Source organism: Mya arenaria, chromosome 8, assembly GCF_026914265.1.
Source record: "Mya arenaria isolate MELC-2E11 chromosome 8, ASM2691426v1".
NCBI classification, from domain to species: domain Eukaryota; kingdom Metazoa; phylum Mollusca; class Bivalvia; order Myida; family Myidae; genus Mya; species Mya arenaria.
The window spans coordinates 69,889,553-69,911,504 of NC_069129.1; the positions used below are offsets into that span (position 1 = coordinate 69,889,553).

Sequence of the window (21,952 nt, forward strand, 5' to 3'; positions counted from 1 at the left end):
CGAATATAACGTTTCACTCCATAACTATTCTCATGCATCAAACAAACCCATGGCGTCACTAACTTGACGTGTTTTATATTGACGTTGACTGTGGCGTAGAAATCACGCTAACTCTATCAATTTTCTTATGCTACTTATATCTTTCAGCAATTTACCTCACCGTCAAATTTTTATTTTTTTATATAATTATATCAATTATTCTATTCCATTTCCTATGAAATAATAAAAACATACCCTACCCGAGTTCGTTTTCGAAATAAATACGTCACATTCATCGATGGGTATCTGTTTTTGACGATTCTTTATATAAGGCTTTTCGCCATAAAACTTAAAATTAATAATAAAAAACTTAAGTACTAGTACTAAGATTATAGGATTATTTATTCAGCATACAATAAATTATATTCCGATTTTTTTTATTAAAACAAGCCGTACAATTGAATATTTTTTACGGTTTTATCAACGTTTGCGCCAAATAGCACGTGTCCGCTAGGTGGCGCTGTAAATCAACAAACAACGGGATTTTTAATCAAAATAAATACACCTCGTTCAAGTACAGTCATTGACGATTGTTTGTTCCAAATTTCATTAAAATCGGCCGACATTCATATTTTTCGGAGGAACGTGGTCATGTACCTTAAAGGGTGGTTTGGAAACAAACGTTTTTGAAAAATCAACGAATTGCCACCAATACATAGAATACTCTTCGTGTCATCCCAAAAAGTGTAATGTCGGCATCCCCTACAGCCAGGCTAAACGCTATAGAAGAATAACATAAAGTGTTGACCGTTTCCAGGAGGAATGTGATAAACTAAAAACCTATTTTGAAGAACGAAACTATCCAATTTTTGTTATAGATGAAGTTGTTTCGAAAACAATTTTAAATTTAAATGAGTTATAAGTGGATATCATGTCTCAAAAAGTGGATTTCACTTCGAAATCCGATCATTTTTCGAAAAAATTCTATAACTTCTTATTTTTTTGACAAATTTCAATAAAATTTAAAATATAACCCCTTCATGATGCACTTTCTAATATGTATACAAAAAAGAAAATTAATTAATTAAAATGAATTAGTTCTGCGTGGATTTCACTTCTCGAAATCTGGATTTCACCTCGATTTCCGATATATTTTCGAAAAAAAGAAAAAATGCTCTAATTTCTTCATTTTTTGACCAATTTCAATAAAATTCGAAATATTAACCTTTTATGAGGCACTTTCTACTAAATTTACAAAAAAGGAAAAAATATTCATTAAAATTAATAAGTTATGAGTGGATTTCACTTCTCTGAAACTGGATTTCACCTCGATTTCCGATCTATTTTCGAAAAATTGCTCTTACTTCTTCATTTTTTGACCAATTTTAATAAAATTTGAAGTATTAACCCTTTATGAGGCACTTTCTAATAAGTATACAAAAACACAAAATTATTTATTAACATTAATGAGTTATGAGTGGATTTCACTTCTCGAAATCTGGATTTCACCTCGATTTCCGATCTATTTTCGAAAAAAAAATGAAAAATTTCTCTAACTTCTTTATTTTTTGACCAATTTCAATAAATTTGAAATATAAACCCTTCATGAGGCACTTTCCAATATGTATACAAAAAGTAATAATTATTAATTAAAACAAATGAGTTCTGATTGGATTTCACGTTTTGAGTGGATTTCACGTGGGTTCCTGTATCACCCCGCACCGGTTTTCACCGAATGTTTTCACAAATTGATAGTAGGAGATACGAGAGAAAAACAATCGTGTGCTTTCTGATCGGGATATATTTGAAGAGCTGGAAGAAAAAAATCAGGAGATCAACTGAGTATGGTATCCGGTTAAATGTCAAGGTAGAACTTGAAGACCAAACTACAATGTAATGCATAATACGATTTGATTCTAAATAACTGCATATTATAAAAAGATTCATCATCTAACAAGGCCCTTTGTTGCACTGGGAGTTTCGCCTATTCCTGTGACAGGTCTGGTTTCAATGCTTCTTCTTGAAATGAGCCCGGCCTTTTTTATGACAGTTTATTAATCTTACCTTCAGAAAATAGAGTCCATGTGAACCCGGGTCAGAGCATTACAAAGGACATGATATTTCCCCAAGACACTGCAGATGTGGTAATTGAGGAAAAGAGGTAATTCATTAGACATGTGAATGGTTGCATACTCAGAAGAGGTAGAGTGATACTGCATTGTCCATTTATCTGTCTGCTTGACTCCGTGAAAGCCATTTATTTTCTAGTTAATATCTGAGATTGCTTTTACCTATGCTCTTCAGAGTTTTGAATTTCGAGTTTTGATTGGCTTGTATAAACTGTTACCCTAAACATCCAAGACCAATCAATTATCGAAGTAAAATTATCTCATACTTTCCAATTTATTAAACTTGCAAATCAGGCACTTTTTCATAAGATTTTTTTTTTAAGGTCATTAAAGTTAGCAGAAGAGAAAGATTTGTCTACTGATAAAAAGACATCTATCTGCAACGAAACGCTCTTGGAATAACAAAAAAGAATATTCGTCAATTCAATTAATTATTTCATATAACATTAAAACATTTAAAACACTGAAAACAAACATAACAAACAGAAAAACTTAAAAAATAAAAATCCTTCTTTGTTTATATGGTCAGCAATTCGTCATCAAATCTCTTCTATTCCTATATGGTCAGCTAATCGGTCAGCAGTTTAGCACGACCCCAATGTAATTAACTGTTCCCGTGCCATATATTGTATACAACCTAAACTAGACATCTAATTGTCGATCCGAAAGCCCTGTCTTTACTTGTATTCGAAAAAAGTGCCCAAACAGGTGGAAGAAACATGCTTCGAAAAAACCACCCCGTATCAATGCGCAAGGGATTCGGTTATTCCGACGTGCGTCGATTGAATCTCCGTTCCGCCTTTAAGGATCGATATAATGGTGGTATCTAACCTTTGAAAGGCCGGAGACCAATGGACGGAAACCAATAACTCAGAATTATAATTTACGAAATTTGTACACAAAAATTAAACTTCTTTACTTTTTTCGCGTTTTGTGCTCCTGTCATTACTGTATAAATTAAAGGTAAAATAGTTTCACTTTTTATCTATTCTTATTTTGAAATGTAGCAGATATACTGTTCATTTATTGTAAAAATACTGCCGTAGATAAAGGATAAAAATAGTCATTAGTTCATCACTGTTCACACTGTAAAGTGTAAATCACTGACATAGTCACCGGGCAGTTTCCATAAGCGCTATTCAATGCAATGGCATGTTAGCATAGATTGGAACAAAAACTTAAAGGCAGGTACTTTGCTGACTTGCCGAGAGTCGTATCATCATTCCAAATTTTTTTTATTTAAAAATAAAATAAAGGTATTATAAAGTAAACCTGGGAGGAAAATAGTCCAAATAATTGTACGTTGACATATTTTTTTACAATTTTTGATATGGCAAATCCTTCACGTACAAATTGTTTTGTACCAAAAGTGGGTAGTTTTTCTGATCGGGAATCCGGCTTAAAGCATCATATTGCGTTGGGCTGTAACGAGTACCCGAGTAATCGCGGATCAAAGCAAAATTTTCAACACAAATACTCGCCAGTGCTGAGATCGCTGGATCGCGATTCAGTGCAAAATTTTATAAAAGAATAAAACAAAATGATTTAATTCAATTCCAGCAAAAAAATGTTTTTTTTTTAAATTTTATAATGCATTGTTTATCCGAAATGTCCGAAATACGTTACACTGACACAACCGGAAGTTAATTCATACAGAGCTAGCATTCAATTCAGTGTGCGGTGTTCGAATGAAGAATGCTTCTTGTCAAGGTTTTAAGGGAATATAATGTTTCAAAAAGAATACAAATAAATAAAAAGTCAAAGGGCATTAAAGAAATTATAAAGACAAGATCTACAATAATAAAATAAAATGCGAAACTTATGTACAGCTATCATTTATTTTCGTCTGCAATTCAATGTCAACATGGCATCCCCTTCAACAAAAACATCAAATCCAGCGCTATATAGAAATGACCCAGCATCCTATTCTTCTAAAATCTGGAAATATTTCGGGTTGGATATAAAGGATGACAAAAAAAATAAAAAATAAACAAAAATGAGGCTTTTGTTATACTTTTATTATTCATTTCCTTTCAAAATATGTATTGCTTTAAAACCAAGTGAATCGTGAATCGATTCGTGGATCGCAAGTCAAAGATCGCGATTTGAATCGGATCGCCTTTTGTCCCGCGATACACAGCCCTAATATTGCGTCTATAAAATATCCTAAAAGCAAGAAATATTACTAGATTATGTTATTTGATATTATTTCCGTACAAAAATAAATAAATATTCAACGAAGATTTATGAGTTTGACAGGTTTTCTTCATTTCATTCTGTCAAAACATAACGATATATACATGAAGGGCACCTGCAAGGCTTCAGGGCACAATTTTATAACAATCGGACCATTTCGGCAATGGCCTAGTTGTTACAATTGTATGTACAACGTTTATCTCGAAGCTTGTCAGAGGTGGCCGAGTTATTACAATTGGGTCGAGTTGTTCCGCTTGGCATAATTGTTGTCTGTGTCAGTCAACTTTCATTTTATTGGAAAGGTAAATAATGTGTTTTAATGCATTAAATGCTTGTTTTGTGCAAAAATAACTTTTCACTTACATGGTAAAATATGAATACTTCGTAATCCATTATTATCCATTTCAGCCATAAAATACTTCACTAAATACAATTTCAATACTTTTCAAACACCCCCGGTTTTTGCACAAACACGTCTATTATTTTAGACTAATCCTGTATCATAAAGATATCGGACCAAATCATATATTGGATAGTCCACATAAATGACTGTCAAGGAGTCTTGAAGATTTTTTTTTACTATGGCCGACTCCAGACAGGGATACATAAGAAATGTCAAAATTATTAAAAAAGTATTACTCATTATTGTACAGTACACTCCTCGCGGAACTACCACTTCCCTCGGTCACTCCGAGTTTTTTTTTAATTTATCGTGGACATCGACCTAGTATGTAACCCGCTTTCCTCGCTAAAATCTACCTAGTTTGGCTGAGTTGCTAGTTTTCCGCCGAGGGTTTTATTGCTGGTATCGTCAGTTGTTTAATTGGCCTCAAAGTGGAACTCTGAGTTGTATGCTTTGCTACTTCCTTTCTACTTATAATTGAAAATAAATAATTACATTTGCAGTTATTTTGTTTATAAAAATCAATCATTTTCACATTCATTAGCTTTTCCTCGTAAAGAAAGACATATTCAATAAAACAATACGTCTATATCACGTTTGGTTATTAATTTACCTTTCAACTAATAGTGGTTAATTACCTGTTGATATCCACATATTTAAGATATAACACCACATGTTTGTTTGTTTACCATTATTACGTCATACTCTTTTTGTGTTAAATTCTTGAAAACTTAATTGGATTGGAGTAATGAATGTAAGTGTGAATATTTTTCCTGTCACTTATTCTTTTGTGATACTTATCAGTTGTTTTTCCACATTCCAGATAATATTTTAATTGCATTGTTAATTATGGCATTCTAAAAGTATGAAGGTAACTCATGTTCTGTGGTTTAAAAAGTGCCGATTTAATCTACATCTGTATGAAGATTTTGTCATAATCTATTTCCTTCTCTAAATGAATATAATTCAGATTCCAATTGAACTATTTTATGAAAGTTACGGTGTTAGTATGAATATTGTGTTTAAAAAATATTGAAACCATTACTTCTTAGTTTATAATTGGAAATTATTAGTATGAAACACAGTCTAGCATTTTTTGGCAATGTGAATCTGAATTTCGAAAAAATGTAATGCCCATTCGTGCAACCACCTGGGAATTTTGACTTGTCCGAAACGGTATTTACATGTCCCGGGCTTCTGGCAACCCAGTTACGATGAAGACTGGTGACGTATTGTGCTCTAAATTTAGACTACTTTTGGTTACCTGGCATGTTTGTTATTACAAAAATGCATTTTTTTTTATCAAACTGGAGGTTTAAAATGTCAAAAAGTTACGAGAAATTAATTGAATACGCGTAGCAAACAGAATGTTTACATAACTTAAGATTCTGGGACTAAAGTCAAATGAGTAAAATATAATTAGAACTGGGTAAAAAATGGACATTGACATATATTGCATTTTTGCGCCGTTTAAGGATTACTAGTCATATTATGTGCAAGTGAGCCTGAAAAATATTGAAACAACACAATCAAAGAAGAGTATTCAAAAAAATTACACAAAATTAGATACATGTACAATAGGAGATTCTTATCTGTTTCCTCGTAGTTTTGTGGTGTTTTCACGGCGATTGTAATTATACGGTTCACTGATCAGTCTTGGAGGGTGAACGAGTGAAAACGCTGAGGAAAGCAGATTTCGGTCAATTGGATTTCGTGTCCGCGATAATGAAAATTCTCCGAGGAAAACAGAAAGTGGTAGTTCAGCATGGAGTGTACTGTATATTGAATAAAGCAGCATTGATAACTAAGTTCAATTTTGTTTTAGTACTTTTGACACTTACAAAAAAAGCCATTTTGCGAGCATGGGACAATGCAAAATTTCTATATGTACCAACGGTACCTGCTAAAATACCTGCATATTTCGGTAAGCTGCATCACGGCGATATGCTGCCTGGATGTGTCTTCAGAAGTTGTATGCGGAAGCAGATGAACGCAATGATAACGCGCACTACCATGTTGGCTACCTAGACATATATCCCTGCGATTTACTATGATGCAGGGTTCGAATTTAACTTTGAGGAGCACTCGCATAATTTTGCGAGTGCTTTTTGAGGCAACTCGCAAAATGAAAAATCAACTTGCAATTTTATTATTTGCTTTATTCCCTTATGATATTGCCTAATTTAATTAGAAATTTACACCTTAGCAGGGTTCGAATTTAGACTCGCATACTCGCAAAATGCGAGCGACATTTACAAATTGCGAGTGACTTATTCACGCTCGCAAAATTCTGCGAGTGGCTTTTTCTAGACCACAAAATGTTACACGGTAAGTAGAATAAACATGAACTTAACTCCGCTACGTGGTCGAGTGTAAACAGCCTATAAGTGGCATGTTTACACTACCAGTATAAAGAAGACAGTTCGGAGTCACGCTCTAGTAAGTTTTCAAAAATAGAACAAATACGGAAAAGTCCGAGTTTTATCTCGAATCTTTCCGGGATGTTCCGAGGCGTGCATTATACAAAGTGAATACGAATGACGTAATCACCTTGCTCAATCATTGGCTAAATTTGGCGCTTCTGCGCACTATATGTAAACCCCATCATCCTTTGAATATACTTTCGCCCAACTGTCAAAATGAATAGACTACGTCGATCGATATATTTCATGGTCCAAAGTATCCACGCTACATTTATTGTTGCTTTTTTATTTCAAATTTATTGATTTTAATACTTACAGACTGAATGAAATCTGTAGCGTGCTTGTCGAATGGGTATTAAATTACCCGATGTCGAGGGTAAATATACAAAGTGAACAATGTCAAATTATTGAACAGCTTTGTTATCAAAAAGCTGCCAGCATCACATGAGTCTTTCCGTACCCCCCAAATAGAATAAGCCATCAACAAGTTCTAGTAGTCGAGTCACTCAAGATTGATACTTTTTAATGTTCATAATATGTCTGAGGTGTAAATTTCTACTTTAATTAGACAATATTATAAGGGAATAAAGCAAATAATAAAATTGCAAGTTGAATTTTCATTTTGCGAGTTGCCTCAAAATGCACTCGCAAAATTTTGCGAGTGCTCCTCAAAGTTAAATTCGAACCCTGCTTAGACATATTATGAATATTAAAACGTATAAATCTCGAGTCACCCGACTGCTGGAACTTGTTGATGGCTTATTCACTTTGGGGGGTTCGGAAAGACTCATCAGATGCTGGCCACTTTTTGATAACAAAGCTGTCCAATAATTTGACATTGTTCACTAAAATTGTATATTCACCCTCGCCATCGGGTAATACCCATTCGGCAAGCAAGCTACAGATTTCATTAAGTCTTATTTAAGTATTAAAAACAATAACATTATAAATTCAAAATAAATAAAAGCAACAGCAAATGTAGCAAGGATGCTTTAGACCATGAAATATATCGATCTATGAAGTCTATTCGCTTTGACAGTTGGGCGGAAATATATTCAAAGGTTGATGGGGTTTACATATAGTGCGCGAAAGCGCCAAATTCAGCCAATGATTGAGCTAGGTGATTACGTCATTTGTATTCGCTTTGAAATATGCATGCCTCGGAGCATCCCGGAAAGATTCGAGATAAAACTCGGCCTTTTCCCGGCCTTTTCCGTATTTGTTTTATTTTTGAAAACTTACTAGAGCGTGACTCCGTACTGTCTTCTACTGGTAGTGTAAACATGCCACTTAAAGGTTGTTTACACTCGACTACGTTGCGGAGTAAAGTTCATGTTTATTCTACTTTCCGTGTAACATTTTGTGGTCTAGAAAAAGCCACTCGCAGAATTTTGCGAGCTTGAATAAAAGTCACTCGCAATTTGCAAATGTCGCTCGCATTTTGCGAGTATGCGAGTCTAAATTCGAACCCTGATGATGGCAACAAGTTTTTTTTAAAAATGCTTGGTTGGTAGTGTAAAAAGGTCTTAGAGAAGTCGGCAAAAGCAAGGACAGGAGGGGAAGAAAGTTTCTCTTTAATAAGATTGAACAAACACTGCTTGTTTCAAAACTGTCTCGAGATGACAGCCAAAAGCTGTGGCTGTTTTATCTGGTCTCTGTGTGGCATTGAAAAAACTCACGCATTGTAACACCTTGCCTAGCAGGATCGTTAAGTTAAGTCGACAAGTTTCTTAAAAATGAGGTAAACAGGAGTATAAAAAAACTATCGCCTAAAGAAACAAAAGGTGTCTGGTTATACCACTGAGGGAAGCTTGGATAGCCTGAAGAACTTGAAACTCATACAAAGATGAATCTGTACAAATACAACAGACTTCATGTTGCCATTCGTAAAAGCTGTTTTTATTCTTTGGGTCGGACCATCCCCAGAGAAGAAAGGAATCTCAGGAGGTCTAGAAGCACCAGTCCATCCATCTGTCAGTCATAATCATGTCCACTCCATAATTTTTGAAATGCTTGAAGGATTTTAAAATAACTGTCCACAAATGAAACCATATCGAGACAATTTGCAGAGCACACATTACAGCCATCTCTGGTCAAGGTCACACTTAGAGGTCAATGGTCATATGACTACAATTCGTGTCCCCTCCATATCTCTTGAATTTAAAATAACTTGCCAAAAATGTTCACCAAATTGAGACGATGGTCAGAGGGCAAGTTACAACCAGCTCAGTTCAAGGTCAAGGTCATTCTTTGAGGTCAAGGTCAAATTACTATAATATGACCATTTTTCGTATCAGCTCCATATGCCTTGAACCCCTTGAAGGATTTTGAAATAACTCGCCAAAAATGAGCACCATATTAAGACAATGTGCAGAGCTGATCTTTCAACCAGCTGGGTTCAAGGTCACAGGTCAGATGAATTGAATATGACTATTATTCGTGTCTGCTCCATATCTCATGATCCCCTTCCAGGATTTTTTTAATTACTCACCACAAATGTTCACCATATTGAGATGATGTGCAGAGCGCAAGTTACAGCCTGCTTGGCTCAAGGTCAAGGTCCTATTTAGTGGTCAAAAGTCATATTTCATACTTTGAGGTTAAAGGTCATATGACTAATATTTCCCAATGTCAAATGTCGTGGAACTCAAACAACCAAAAGGGAGACATATTTTTTTTGATTAAAAGAATAATGTCTAGTTAAATTTGATTTTATAAGTATCAATCATTGAATACAGTGTGGTACATGTACATGTATTTATTTAAATAATTTGATTTTATAAATTCTGCTTTTAAAAGACAAAGTGAAATGAACTGTGTAACTATTGAGAAACTAAGAAGGAATACTCAAATAACATTACATTATTAAATTACCGCAAGTTTAACTTACTAAAGAAATTCATACATCAGCAACATGTATGTACTAGGAATTGTCACCTGGGATGAGTAGGTTAAATGGTCTGAACTGTAAACTTATATGTATATAATGTACTGAAATACTGATGTAGTAAACACAAACCAGCTGATGGGGGAAACAATGCAGGTCTGCCTGTTTGAAGTAAACTATTCACTACTGGACATGTTTCTGTAGTTCTTTTTATAAATATATGGACTCTATGAATTATTACTTTAGTATGAAATTTCATAATACTGTAAATCTTTATAATGTTTACCTCATTAATATGGATAATTCTTAATTAAAGACGTCCACCAATCAGTAGTGATGGTCATTGCAGAAATACGCCCATTAACCAATCAATGTTCATATTTGTGCGGCAATGTGTGTTTTTTGGACAAAAGTCTCTAATTGGTAAACAATAGAATTACCGCATGCAGGTGTTTTTTTGGCAGCTTGCATTTCAATAAAATTCTTAATTCATATATTTTTTTAAAGAAGCAATATGCAGCAGTACATTGCTTTGTATTGCAATATTATATACTGTTGTACGCTCTTGGCATATCATGATAGCCCTATTGAGATTATCAAAACTTTTAATTATACAACAAGTTAAACTACTGTTTACTGATATGGAGATAATTTATTTAATTAATCCTATCAAGTGATCAATTAATTTAATTAATCCAAATATTATTTTGCAGCCAAAGTGACATTTGGTAAGATTATGACTTCTGAGAATCTGCGCAACGTGGAGTTGGAAGATGATGTATGGAACGAGGCCGACTACCCGCCGCCATACTCAGCCACCACTGTGAAGAATGAGGAAGACAGAGAAATTGGGTTCCGAAGGGAATACTTGTTCTCTGTGGAGGGTGCACTGAAATGCATCGAGATTGTAAGACTTCTTTATACTTTTTGGATAACTATATTTACTTTGAATCATGAGATATAAATCAGTAACATATTAGTTCTTGAAGTGATATGATGATATTTACTTTAGTCAATCAAACAAATCTCCCTCCAACAAATTGCAAAATCCCCAAAATGATATTCCACCATACTAAAGGGTGTTTGTACTTGTATTTTTAGATATGGATACAGTTATGTTGTAATTTTTTAACTCTTCAAATATTCACCTATTATGGATCACATATTAAAGAACCATATTGTGCAGACATGTCCATATCATATTCTAGTTATCTTTGATAAGGTCACTAAGGGTTTGGATACACAGAGCACTTAGATGTTTTTAGGGGATACATATAAAATACCTGTTCACTCTGTTCAGAATTTGAATGCGATGATAAACATTACAACAAATTTATGGGATTGACAAACTCATTGGCAAAAGAAGCAATGTTAAAACCTTGTAATTGATGATAAATACAGAGCAAAAATTCCTCGACATGATATGTTTTGCGATTTATTCTTAACATTGACCTCTAACACCTGGTTATTTTTTCATCTGATTGGAATGTGCATATGTTTGCTCCATAGTATTAAGTAAAATACGGCTTAAAACGAAAGGTTTCTGACCAGAAACTGTTTTCAAATGGATTCATGATTTTTGTGCAACCACATTTTAACGTTAAAGTGCTCAGTGTCGTAAGGGTTAGTTGCTAAAAACTGCACATTGAAGGGCTTCCAATCAATATTTTGGAATGCAATAGTCAATACTTCTTTGCAATATATTAATTGACATGTCGTTTATGTTGTGTTGTTTACATTCGTAATTGGTGGAATGAATTGACTCATGTCCACGGACAGCCCTCATGTACATTAAAGGCTTTCATATAATATATATATGACATATAATATTATGTCATATTTTGCCTTTCACTCTACTCCACCTCTGTATACTCTTCCCCCTCCCAGTCATGTGAGTGTGTTAATATCCCTTGCAGGTGCTGAGCCTGATAGCATTTGTTGCTGTGATGGCAGGTGGCTGGTCTGGGTCATGGTTTGTTGCCTGGTAATGTAAGTGTGTTTACATCCCTTGCAGGTGCTGAGCCTGATAGCATTTGTTGCTGTGAAGGCAGGTGGCTGGTCGGGGTCATGGTTTGTTGCCTGGTAATGTGAGTGTGTAAATATCCCTTGCAGGTGCTGAGCCTGATAGCATTTGTTGCTGTGATGGCAGGTGACTGGTCTGGGTCATGGTTAGTTGCCTGGGCATGTGCGTGTGTTTATATCCCTTGCAGGTGCTGAGCCTGATAGCATTTGTTGCTGTGATGGCAGGTGGCTGGTTTGGGTCATGGTTTGTTGCCTGGTAAAGTGAGTGTGTTAATGTCCCTTGCATGTGATGAGCCTGATAGCATTTGTTGCTGTGATGGCAGGTGGCTGGTCTGGGTCATGGTTTGTTGCCTGGTAATGTGAGTGTGTTTATATTCCTTGCAGGTGCTGAGCCTGATAGCATTTGTTGCTGTGATGGCAGGTGGCTGGTCTGGGTCATGGTTAGTTGCCTGGGCATGTGAGTGTGTTTATATCCCTTGCAGGTGCTGAGCCTGATAGCATTTGTTGCTGTGATGGCAGGTGGCTGGTCGGGGTCATGGTTTGTTGCCTGGTAATGTTAGTGTGTTTATATCCCTTGCAGGTGCTGAGCCTGATAGCATTTGTTGCTGTGAAGGCAGGTGGCTGGTCTGGGTCATGGTTCGTTGCCTGGTAATGTGAGTGTGTTTACATCCCTTGCAGGTGCTGAGCCTGATAGCATTTGTTGCTGTGATGGTGGCTGGTCGGGGTCAGGGTTGGCAGGTGGCTGGTCGGGGTCATGGTTAGTTGCCTGTTAATGTGAGTGTGTTTATATCCCTTGCAGGTGCTGAGACTGATAGCATTTGTTGCTGTGATGGCAGGTGGCTGGTCGGGGTCATGGTTGGCAGGTGGCTGGTCTGGGTCATGGTTGGTTACCTGGTAATGTGAGTGTGTTTATATCCCTTGCAGGTGCTGAGCCTGATAGCATTTGTTGCTGTGATGGCAGGTGGCTGGTCTGGGTCATGGTTGGCAGGTGGCTGGTCTGGGTCATGGTTTGTTGCCTAGTAATGTGAGTGTGTTTATATCCCTTGCAGGTGCTGAGCCTGATAGCGTTTGTAGCTGTGAAGGCAGGTGGCTGGTCTGGGTCATGGTTTGTTGCCTGGTAATGTGAGTGTGTTTATATCTCTTGCAGGTGCTGAGCCTGATAGCGTTTGTTGCTGTGATGGCAGGTGGCTGGTCGGGGTCAGGGTTTGTTGCCTGGACAACCATCTCTGCCTTCATAACCACAACCATCATCTTTTTCATAGTTGGCTTCAACATTTACACCCGATTCCCTTTCTTTTGGGTTCTATATGTAAGTGTTTCAGCAGATTTTATTCCTCTAAACTTTTCACCTCAATCCTTGTGTGTGTTTTTTAAAAAAGGTGAACAGTCCATGTGAAAACTTTGTCCGCATAAGAAACAGTAGAAAATGTTCACATTAAGCTAGCTTGTATTTCCATGTATAGACACCATGATATAAGTTTATTTCTTAGTAATAATGTTGCTAACTTCCTATTAAGTATTTATTTCCATTTTCAGTGGCAAGTTGTCCGTCATTTGAATGTTTATTGCCTACACTTGAACAAATACTTTCTTTTTTTCCAGGAGTTGATCTACTGTATCTTGTATGCTTTGAAGTACTTCATTTCTGCAATTATAGCAGGAGTTGGTGCCTCCCTGATGCCCAGCATTGTGGCAGTCTGTGTAAGACTTTACTTTTAAGTTTGTATATTGTAAAAATAATGGGTGTATAAGGTCCTTAGGCTTACATCAACAAATATAGAGTATGTACTGTATGTACGTGTATGTTGACTTACAGTCTAAATATTCATGCTGAACAGTCGCAATAGTGACGCAAAAATCACTCTACATTTATGTATTTTTGTTATGTAATTAGTTAGGGTGAAAGAAACCCTGGTGGAATAATATTTAGCTGATGAAGTTTTGGAGTTTTGTTTCCTGCTGCACTTAGTTATGGCCCTTGAAACCATAGTTATGGCCCTTGAAACCATAGTTATGGCCCTTGAAACCATAGTTATGGCCCTTGAACTTGAAAAAAAAAATGGCATTTCTGGACTGGTGTTACTAAAAAAATCCAAATATATATTACATAGAGTCGTGAAACCTCTGGGAATGTTAATGGGGTGGTGATGTTGTGTACCTGGGATTTCCTTTCATGCTGCACTGTAAAACCAGAGTTATGGCCCTTGAATTAGGAAAAAATGGCATTTCTGGACTTTTGGTCAAACAAAACTCCAAAACTACTTCACCATGAGTCAAGAATCTTGTGGTATGTAATAAAGGTGATAAAGTTGTGGACCTGGTTTTCTATTAGGCACTGCACATAGTAATCCTGAGTAATGGCCCTTGGATAAGGAAAAATTATGGCATTTATGGACTTGTTGAACTTGTGTATCTCATGACTTAAAATATTGGTCATACACTCATGAGTTGGGAAAGATATTTGATTCTATTAAGTTGAGGAACTCATAATTTTGATGCACATTTATGAAGGATGGACAAAATGATGGCCCTTGTTTAGGTTACAGATGTGGCATACTTGGTACATGTGAATGCTAAATATCAACTTCAAACTAAACACAGTATGAATATGATTCTTTATGACAAGTTAAATAACTTAAATATTGTCAGATTCATAGAATTTTGTAAACTTATTGAAATTCAGCAAATCAATTTACAAGAATCATAACTTGGTGACCCATTGATGCCAAACTGCCTCACTTGATTAAGAAAAAAATCTTAAAAATGTGGTTTAAGAAATGACTACCTTGTTAATTCCCATCTATGCATCTCCAGTTTATTGCCTTGTATATAATATTTGTATTTTATGACCACAAGTTGAGCTTAGTATTCATTAATTAAAGGATTAAAACGGTAATTCTTAAATTCATAGGACACTTTTAATTATGGCTTTTTGAGGTCTTTTTAATAAAGGTGTATAAAATATATGATATTCTACAGGCATTTTGTGCGGCTGGTTTTTTCGTGTACCTTCTTGACGCGATGTTGATCTACAGAAAGGTGAAGGCAATACGCGAGGAGGAGCGCCGGAAACGTGAAGCTGGGGAGCATGTTGCAAACAGACGCTCCGACAACTCATTCTGTATCATCTTCTGAGCATCAGGTTTAAATTGTATAAAACTGGAGAACTTATCCAAAGGATATCTTTTTGTTATTTTGTATATGCAAGCAATTGAATTGGTCATAGCTTAAGTCATTATAGGATAAATAAACATTTACACCGACTTGAACCTAATTAAAGAATTAATCAGTTTTATACAGTTGACTGCAGGGGTTTAGGTATTTTTGGGAGCATTGCTCGTGTCATGTATGAACTTTGTCAAGATCTGTTTGATGTTGGTAATGGTATTTAGTTCATATAAAGAACATTTTTTGAACACATTCAGTGTTTTGTATAAGTTTTGTTTTGTTATATATACAAGAACGTGCCATTATCGTTTTACCAAAAATATGTTTGACATAAAAGAAATGTTTCTTCCAACATTGCAAAATTGAAGAGATTTTGGAGGAAAAACCATTTTTCACTTTCATTTCCACTATGCAGCAATCTCGAGTTAAGCTGATCTGAGCCAACAATTTAAATTGTTATAAAGGCTGGTTAACTTTGTTTCAGAATTTACTGTTTAATTTATGGCCATATATGCAGCTGATTATATATATGATGTAAATTCGCATGGCATAAAATCAGATAGCTTGAAAAGCATTTTTTACAGTTACACCATGAAATTCTATGCAGTGGAGAAACAGCTGCTAAACATGGTCAAAAAAATTATTGATATTAATCATCTAAGAAGCATCATTATTTCAAAACCTTTGAATATGACAAACATTGCTGAAATTTTATTGAATGATCTGAAGCAAGTTTTATGTAATTCATAATTTTCCAATATCTGTAGTAAGTATATATATGTTCCTTGCATGCAGATAGTAAGTATACTGCTAACCTGGCTGCTGAGTAATTACATAGATAAACCATGTACAGTGTATGTGCCAATTGTATATTTTGTATTGTATTGTATACTGATATCTTATGCTTAAAACATAAATCAGTGGTCGAATATTTCGCAATTCTTGTAACGTTTTATTATGGTTGTCTTATATTACCCTATCAATTTTTGAAACACATGCATACGTTAATTTTAGCATGTCATATTTACATTGATCTTAAATTATGACACAGAAAGAATTATAAAGGAACATGTCCACAGATTTTATATGAGGGGGGGGCATATAGTAATCTGTCCATCTGTCAGTAACTCTGTCTGTCCTTCTGTCCCCATGTTTTCTGATCAATAACTTGCAAATGCTTAGGCCTATGGTCATCAAACTTGGTAGGTCATGACCAGCTGATGAATCCTATTGATTTTGAAGTTGGTGTTTCAAAGCTCAAGGTTGTTGTTATATTAATAACCAGAAAATCTGTTTCCAACCAATAATTGAAGTATGCTGGTGACAAGGGTCCTCAAACTTGGTAGGTATGTTGGTGATTACCAGTAAATGAACCCTTATGATTTTGAGGTTAAGTGGGATAAATGTCAAGGTCATGGTGACCTTAAGCTGAAAATCTGTTTCTGATCAATATGGTAAAACATCTTTGGCCAAGGGATTTCAAACTTGTTAGGAAGGTTTGTCATGACCAGCAGATAAACACTATTTATTTTAAGGTCAAAGGTCAAGGTTGTGGTGACTTTGAGCTAAAAATCTGTTTCAGGTCAATAACAGAAGAACACTTGGTCCCTGGTATGTCAACCTTGATAGGTGGGATGGTCATGACCAGTAGATGAACCTATTGATTTTGAAGTTAGTGGATAAAAGGTTAATAATAACTGATGAACACTTGGGCTTAAGAACCCTATACTTGGTAGGCAGTTTATACACTACCAGTGGACGACCCCTTTTTAATAATGGGTACCAATTAATACAGTTAACATGATAAAGCCCTTTACCTATCATTCACTTTAAAACTTATCAGGCTAATTATTTTGTTTCTTCATTCTCTTAAACATAGAAGTGAAATGTTTTCATACCTTATTTTCTACTGATTTTTGTTTTTCTAACATCATATTACTTACGTTTATTAGCAAACACCGAACAACAGCTGGCAGATACTTATTTGAACAGATTATTTTTTTACCGAAAAATCATTTAAGTTTTCAATAATTATTCCTAACTTTTTAGATGGATATAGCATTCTTAAAATGTTACATGTTTAAAGAAGTGTTAACAATAGAGGTCTTATCTGAACTTGTGATGCTGTTTTATCATAGCAACAATTGTTTTGGTCACATTCCACATGGGTTTTTCATTACTTGACCCTATAAAAGGTGAACAAGGAGTCCACTGAAGTCCCCATAAGTCCATTAAATAGAGCACAAATCTCACTGTCAATCCACTTGTTATTGTTAAATGTGCAATTCTACTAATACACAAGGGTACACTGATATGTATTATGTCAACTAGACTCTAATGATATGTATTATGTCAACAAGACTCCTATCAATACATTCAAAACCGTATTACTATACATTGTAATATGTAAACTATATACACTTACAATAAGTTGATATCATATTTTTTTGGAATATTTACAAGCAAGACATTCCTGTAGCACCTAGTGATTTAATAACAATGAGAATGTGAGTTAGGTGTAAATTGTGTGTAATTGTGTGTATATACGTGTATTGTTTGAACTTGAAATCCTTGAGCCAAGCAGAGTTCAGGCATTTAGATGCCACTGAAGGGTAGCATGTAGTAATTGCGCCGTCTGTGTGTCCATCTACCTGTTTCATTCTTGTCTCAATAACAACTTAATTACTAATTGGATTTCATTTTAACTTCATATAATTGCATAAGGTCAATGTCACACTTGGTGGTCAAAGTTATACAATATTGGTTTTATATCAATAATTCTTGTTTGAGCCATAACTTTTTAACTATTACTCGAACAATAAAGTCACAACTTGGAGGTCAATGTTAAACCATATTTACTTCACAGCTAGGCCTTTTTGGCCTGATATTATAATTATTATTATTAATGGGAATTCAATTAAATAGAACAGAATAGTAACCCTCAATTGGAAGGTGAAGCACACGTCATTTGATGATTTGGGATAACATTTCAAAATTCAATGTCAAATTTGGAGCAAAGTATTGATTTTATGCCTCAAAAGGAGAAAATGTTAAAATCCTACTGTCCGTCAGCCTGTGCATCTGTTCAGTTTTCTGTATATGGGCTGTAACTTGGTCATGCGAGCGATGGATTTTAAAATAACTCTGCAAATTATGTACATAAAGTCAAGGTGCCATGTGCAAAACCCATGGCCCTGCTTCACACTTACAGGTGCTGTATATAATTATGTACATACAGTATAGCTGGTCATGTCAGGGCTGAAACTGTCAAGCTGTAAGGGGTTTTAAAATGTCTTGACACATGTCTTTTGAACATGAGGACAATGTGTCCCATGTAACACTCCTTACTTCTTCACTCCCCCACACTTGAGGTCAACCATCGTGGGGTCTGACATATGCATATCCTCCTGTATGTAAGAATATAAGTTATTGCATAATCCATTCAGGGGCGTTTGTCACTCACTGTGATAATTTTTTTCTACTTTTTTATGATCACTTTATTTAGGACTGGATGTCATGTACATACTATTTTGGTTAATTGTATTATTAGAATGGTTTGTAATTACATCTTAATTTGCAACATTATAAATACACCTAGGTTTTATTCATAATTAAGTTTGTGCTTGTCAAGTGCAATTTCTGTTGTATTATAAGATGTTATGAGTTATTACATTTCTAATTGTTACATGCAAATGGATCTGAATCTCATTGAAGAAGGCAAAGGTTTGACTGAGAGTTGTTATAGAGTGTCTTTTGGTTTATGCAATGCTCCAACTACCATTTCATTGATTTATGGCAGTTTTGTCTCATTCTTAAAGTCAATTGGCTATCAATCTGACAAGTATTTTTCTTCTTTTTGTGGTTATTATATTCTACCAGAAACTTGTCACTTGATTTTCATGAGAATTACAGATTTTTCTTATTTTTGTTATTTGGTTGTGCATACACATTTAAATATAAGATTTGTATTTTTATATTCTATTTTTTGTGTACGGTATATTAGGACAGTTTTTTATTGTTTATAAAGTGTGTTTTTTTGTACTGACTGAACAATTATGTATATGCATATTACATAGACTATGTAATTTTGTGGAAGCACTGTGTAAATGTGCCTTTTCTGTTTTTTACGCAGTAAATCCGTTCAGGGAGGCCATAACATTTAATGATATTGTCGTCCTAGTGCAAGAAAGCACTAAGTGGAACTATATATAGGAATCACTAAATTGTTTTTCTAAAGTGAGTGATTGTAAGTGCTGCAAAACAACCATGTCATGGCTTTTTGTGAGCCATGAAGCCAAACATAAATGCTGCTTCAAATCATGTTCTTAATCATTTGTTTATATTTTCATTTGTACATACTAGTTTTTCATAAAATTAGCCTGTTTGAAGCAGACATTAACAGAAGGTAATCATTTGTTAAGGGCCTGCTTAATTATTTAAGCCTACAGAAAAAATGAATGTTTATTGTGTATGAAGTATGGTTATGACATCATTGTTTATTTTATTACTGCACTTTTATAGCTTCTAGTGAAACATCAGTTACCTGAAATGTAATAGTTACAGCACCCACAGCCCAAGTTATTGAAGGTATACACAATAAGTGCCAAGCACAAGATATTTATGAATTTAAAATCATGACTGTTTGGTGTAGTTATTGTCAAGCTTGATACCGCGCAATACACATGTAGATATTGTGCATGTATTGAAATATCTAGTTATTTATCCGCATGGTACTTATTGCATAGTAGAAACTCTGCCTACTGGTCACTGTTCTGATATGTAAATTATGAACAACAAAAACGGAATCACAAAAACACTCCCAATATGGTACAGATATCCGACTTCAAAAAGTATATTACATCCGTCATTTAATTTGAAAAACAGTAATATTAAAATACAAGTAATTGAGAAAGAATTGAGAAGTGTTGTATTTAATAATTCATTGATGTAGAAGCTTGCATGAAAGTGTACATACTGCATGAACTCACGGAAAATAGGTAGCGCTGCCTAATGCCAAACAGGACATAGACAGACTGTATTTCTTGGATTGTTAAAAATGTTACACCATGTGTAAATAATGATATTAAGCATTTTATGTTATGTGTTTTTGTTTTGATGAAATATCCATTGCCAGAATATTTAGTGATTATTGTTGTATAGAAATATGTGTGCATTTACAAGAATATTTAGTCAAATATTGTTAAATAGAATAGAAAATAGTTATAGATATACTTATGCACTTGCAAGAATATAAAGTCATAATTGTTAAATATTTATGAAATGGAAATAAAACATACATACTCAATGTCTTTGAGGTGTGTTTTCTAGTTTGTAATTGATGACACTCACGGCAACAGACAATGTATCATTTTACCAATATAGGAATGAAAGTCTGCTGTAGCCAATATAATAAAACCTTGGCAATATATTTTATTATTCAAGAAGAAAACATAACTGGTAGATAATTATTTGCCATACTCTAATGATTTTTAGCTCGACTATTCGAAGAATAGGGAGGGCTATACTACTCGCATCGGCGTCAGCGTCCGTTTAAAGTTTTAGGACAAGTTGGAGTTTTGACTTGGAAGTCCAATACCCTTCGTTTAATTGACTTGATACTTCACACATAATGAGGTTAGATAACTCCATATTATCCTTTATACAAATTATGGCCCCTGATTGACTATGGAACTTAGGTTAAAGTTTTAGGGCAGGTTGGGATATTTATTAATAACTTCTATACCCTTCGTTCAATTGACTTAATACTTCACACAGTTGTTCAGGACCATCACACAATGAGGTTACATAACTCCATATTATCCTTAATACAAGTTATGGGCCCTGATTGACTTAGGTTAAAGTTTTAGGGCAGGTTAAAGTTTTAGGGCAAGTTGAGATTTTCACTTATATGTCCAATACCCTTTATTCAATTTACTTAATACTTCACACAGTTGTTCAGGGCCATCACATAACGAGGTTAGATACCTCCATATTATCTTTTAAACAAATTATGGCCCCTGATTGACTATGGAACTTAGGTTAAGTGTTAGGGCAGGTTGGGATATTTATTGATAACTTTTATACGGCCTTCATTCAATTGACTTAATACTTCACACAATTGTTCAGGACCATCACACAATGAGGTTACATAACTCCATATTATCCCTAATACAAGTTATGGCCCCTGATTGACCTAGGTTAAAATTTTAGGGCAGGTTAAAAGTTTTAGGGCAAGTTGGGATTTTAATAAAAAAAAATCTATACCCTTCATTCAATACACTTAGTACTTCACAGAATTATTGACGACCATCTTACAATAAGGAACATAACTCCATTTTAACACTAAATAAAAAATTTGGCCCTTGAATGATTTTAATTTTATTTTTTAAATTTTTCTTTTTAATTTTTTTTGAAATGCACATTTTTATATTCTTAACCACATTTTCATAAAGGGAAAACAAGTTATTTGAATGACTTGCTTCATTGTTCATTGGGCTGGTGGGAGGGCAGTGACAAAGTCACCTATGTATTGAATAATTTTAGCTAGGTTTGACATAAAGAGACCAAACTTGGTATATATGAAGAGTTTATGGAGACCTTTTATGGGAATGCGTTTGAGGCCCCAAGGATCAAGGTCAAGGTTACTATTAATAGATGAATATCGATGAGGTTGGTATTGAATAACTTAGGTAAGGGTCTACATATTGTGACCAGACTTGGTATATAGGACAAGTTTATGCAGAGC

General features: G+C 34.7%; 1 protein-coding gene across 3 annotated transcripts; it reads left to right on the plus strand.

Moving 5' to 3' along the window:
• Window positions 1-2,942: 2,942 nt before the first annotated feature.
• LOC128243306 (uncharacterized) lies at window positions 2,943-20,521 on the plus strand. 3 transcript variants are annotated; one of them, XM_052961005.1, is made up of 6 exons: window positions 2,943-3,071; window positions 10,731-10,924; window positions 12,424-12,460; window positions 13,224-13,348; window positions 13,642-13,740; window positions 15,019-20,521. In XM_052961005.1, exons 2-6 carry the CDS (start codon window positions 10,754-10,756, stop codon window positions 15,172-15,174), a joined length of 588 nt encoding a protein of 195 aa, XP_052816965.1. In that variant the 5' UTR covers window positions 2,943-3,071; window positions 10,731-10,753; the 3' UTR covers window positions 15,175-20,521. The 3 variants fall into 3 exon arrangements, with proteins under 3 accessions (XP_052816965.1, XP_052816966.1, XP_052816963.1); XM_052961006.1 differs by lacking the exon at window positions 12,424-12,460 and adding an exon at window positions 12,522-12,558; XM_052961003.1 differs by lacking the exon at window positions 12,424-12,460 and having other exon boundaries at window positions 13,187-13,348.
• The last annotated feature ends 1,431 nt before the right edge of the window (window positions 20,522-21,952 follow it).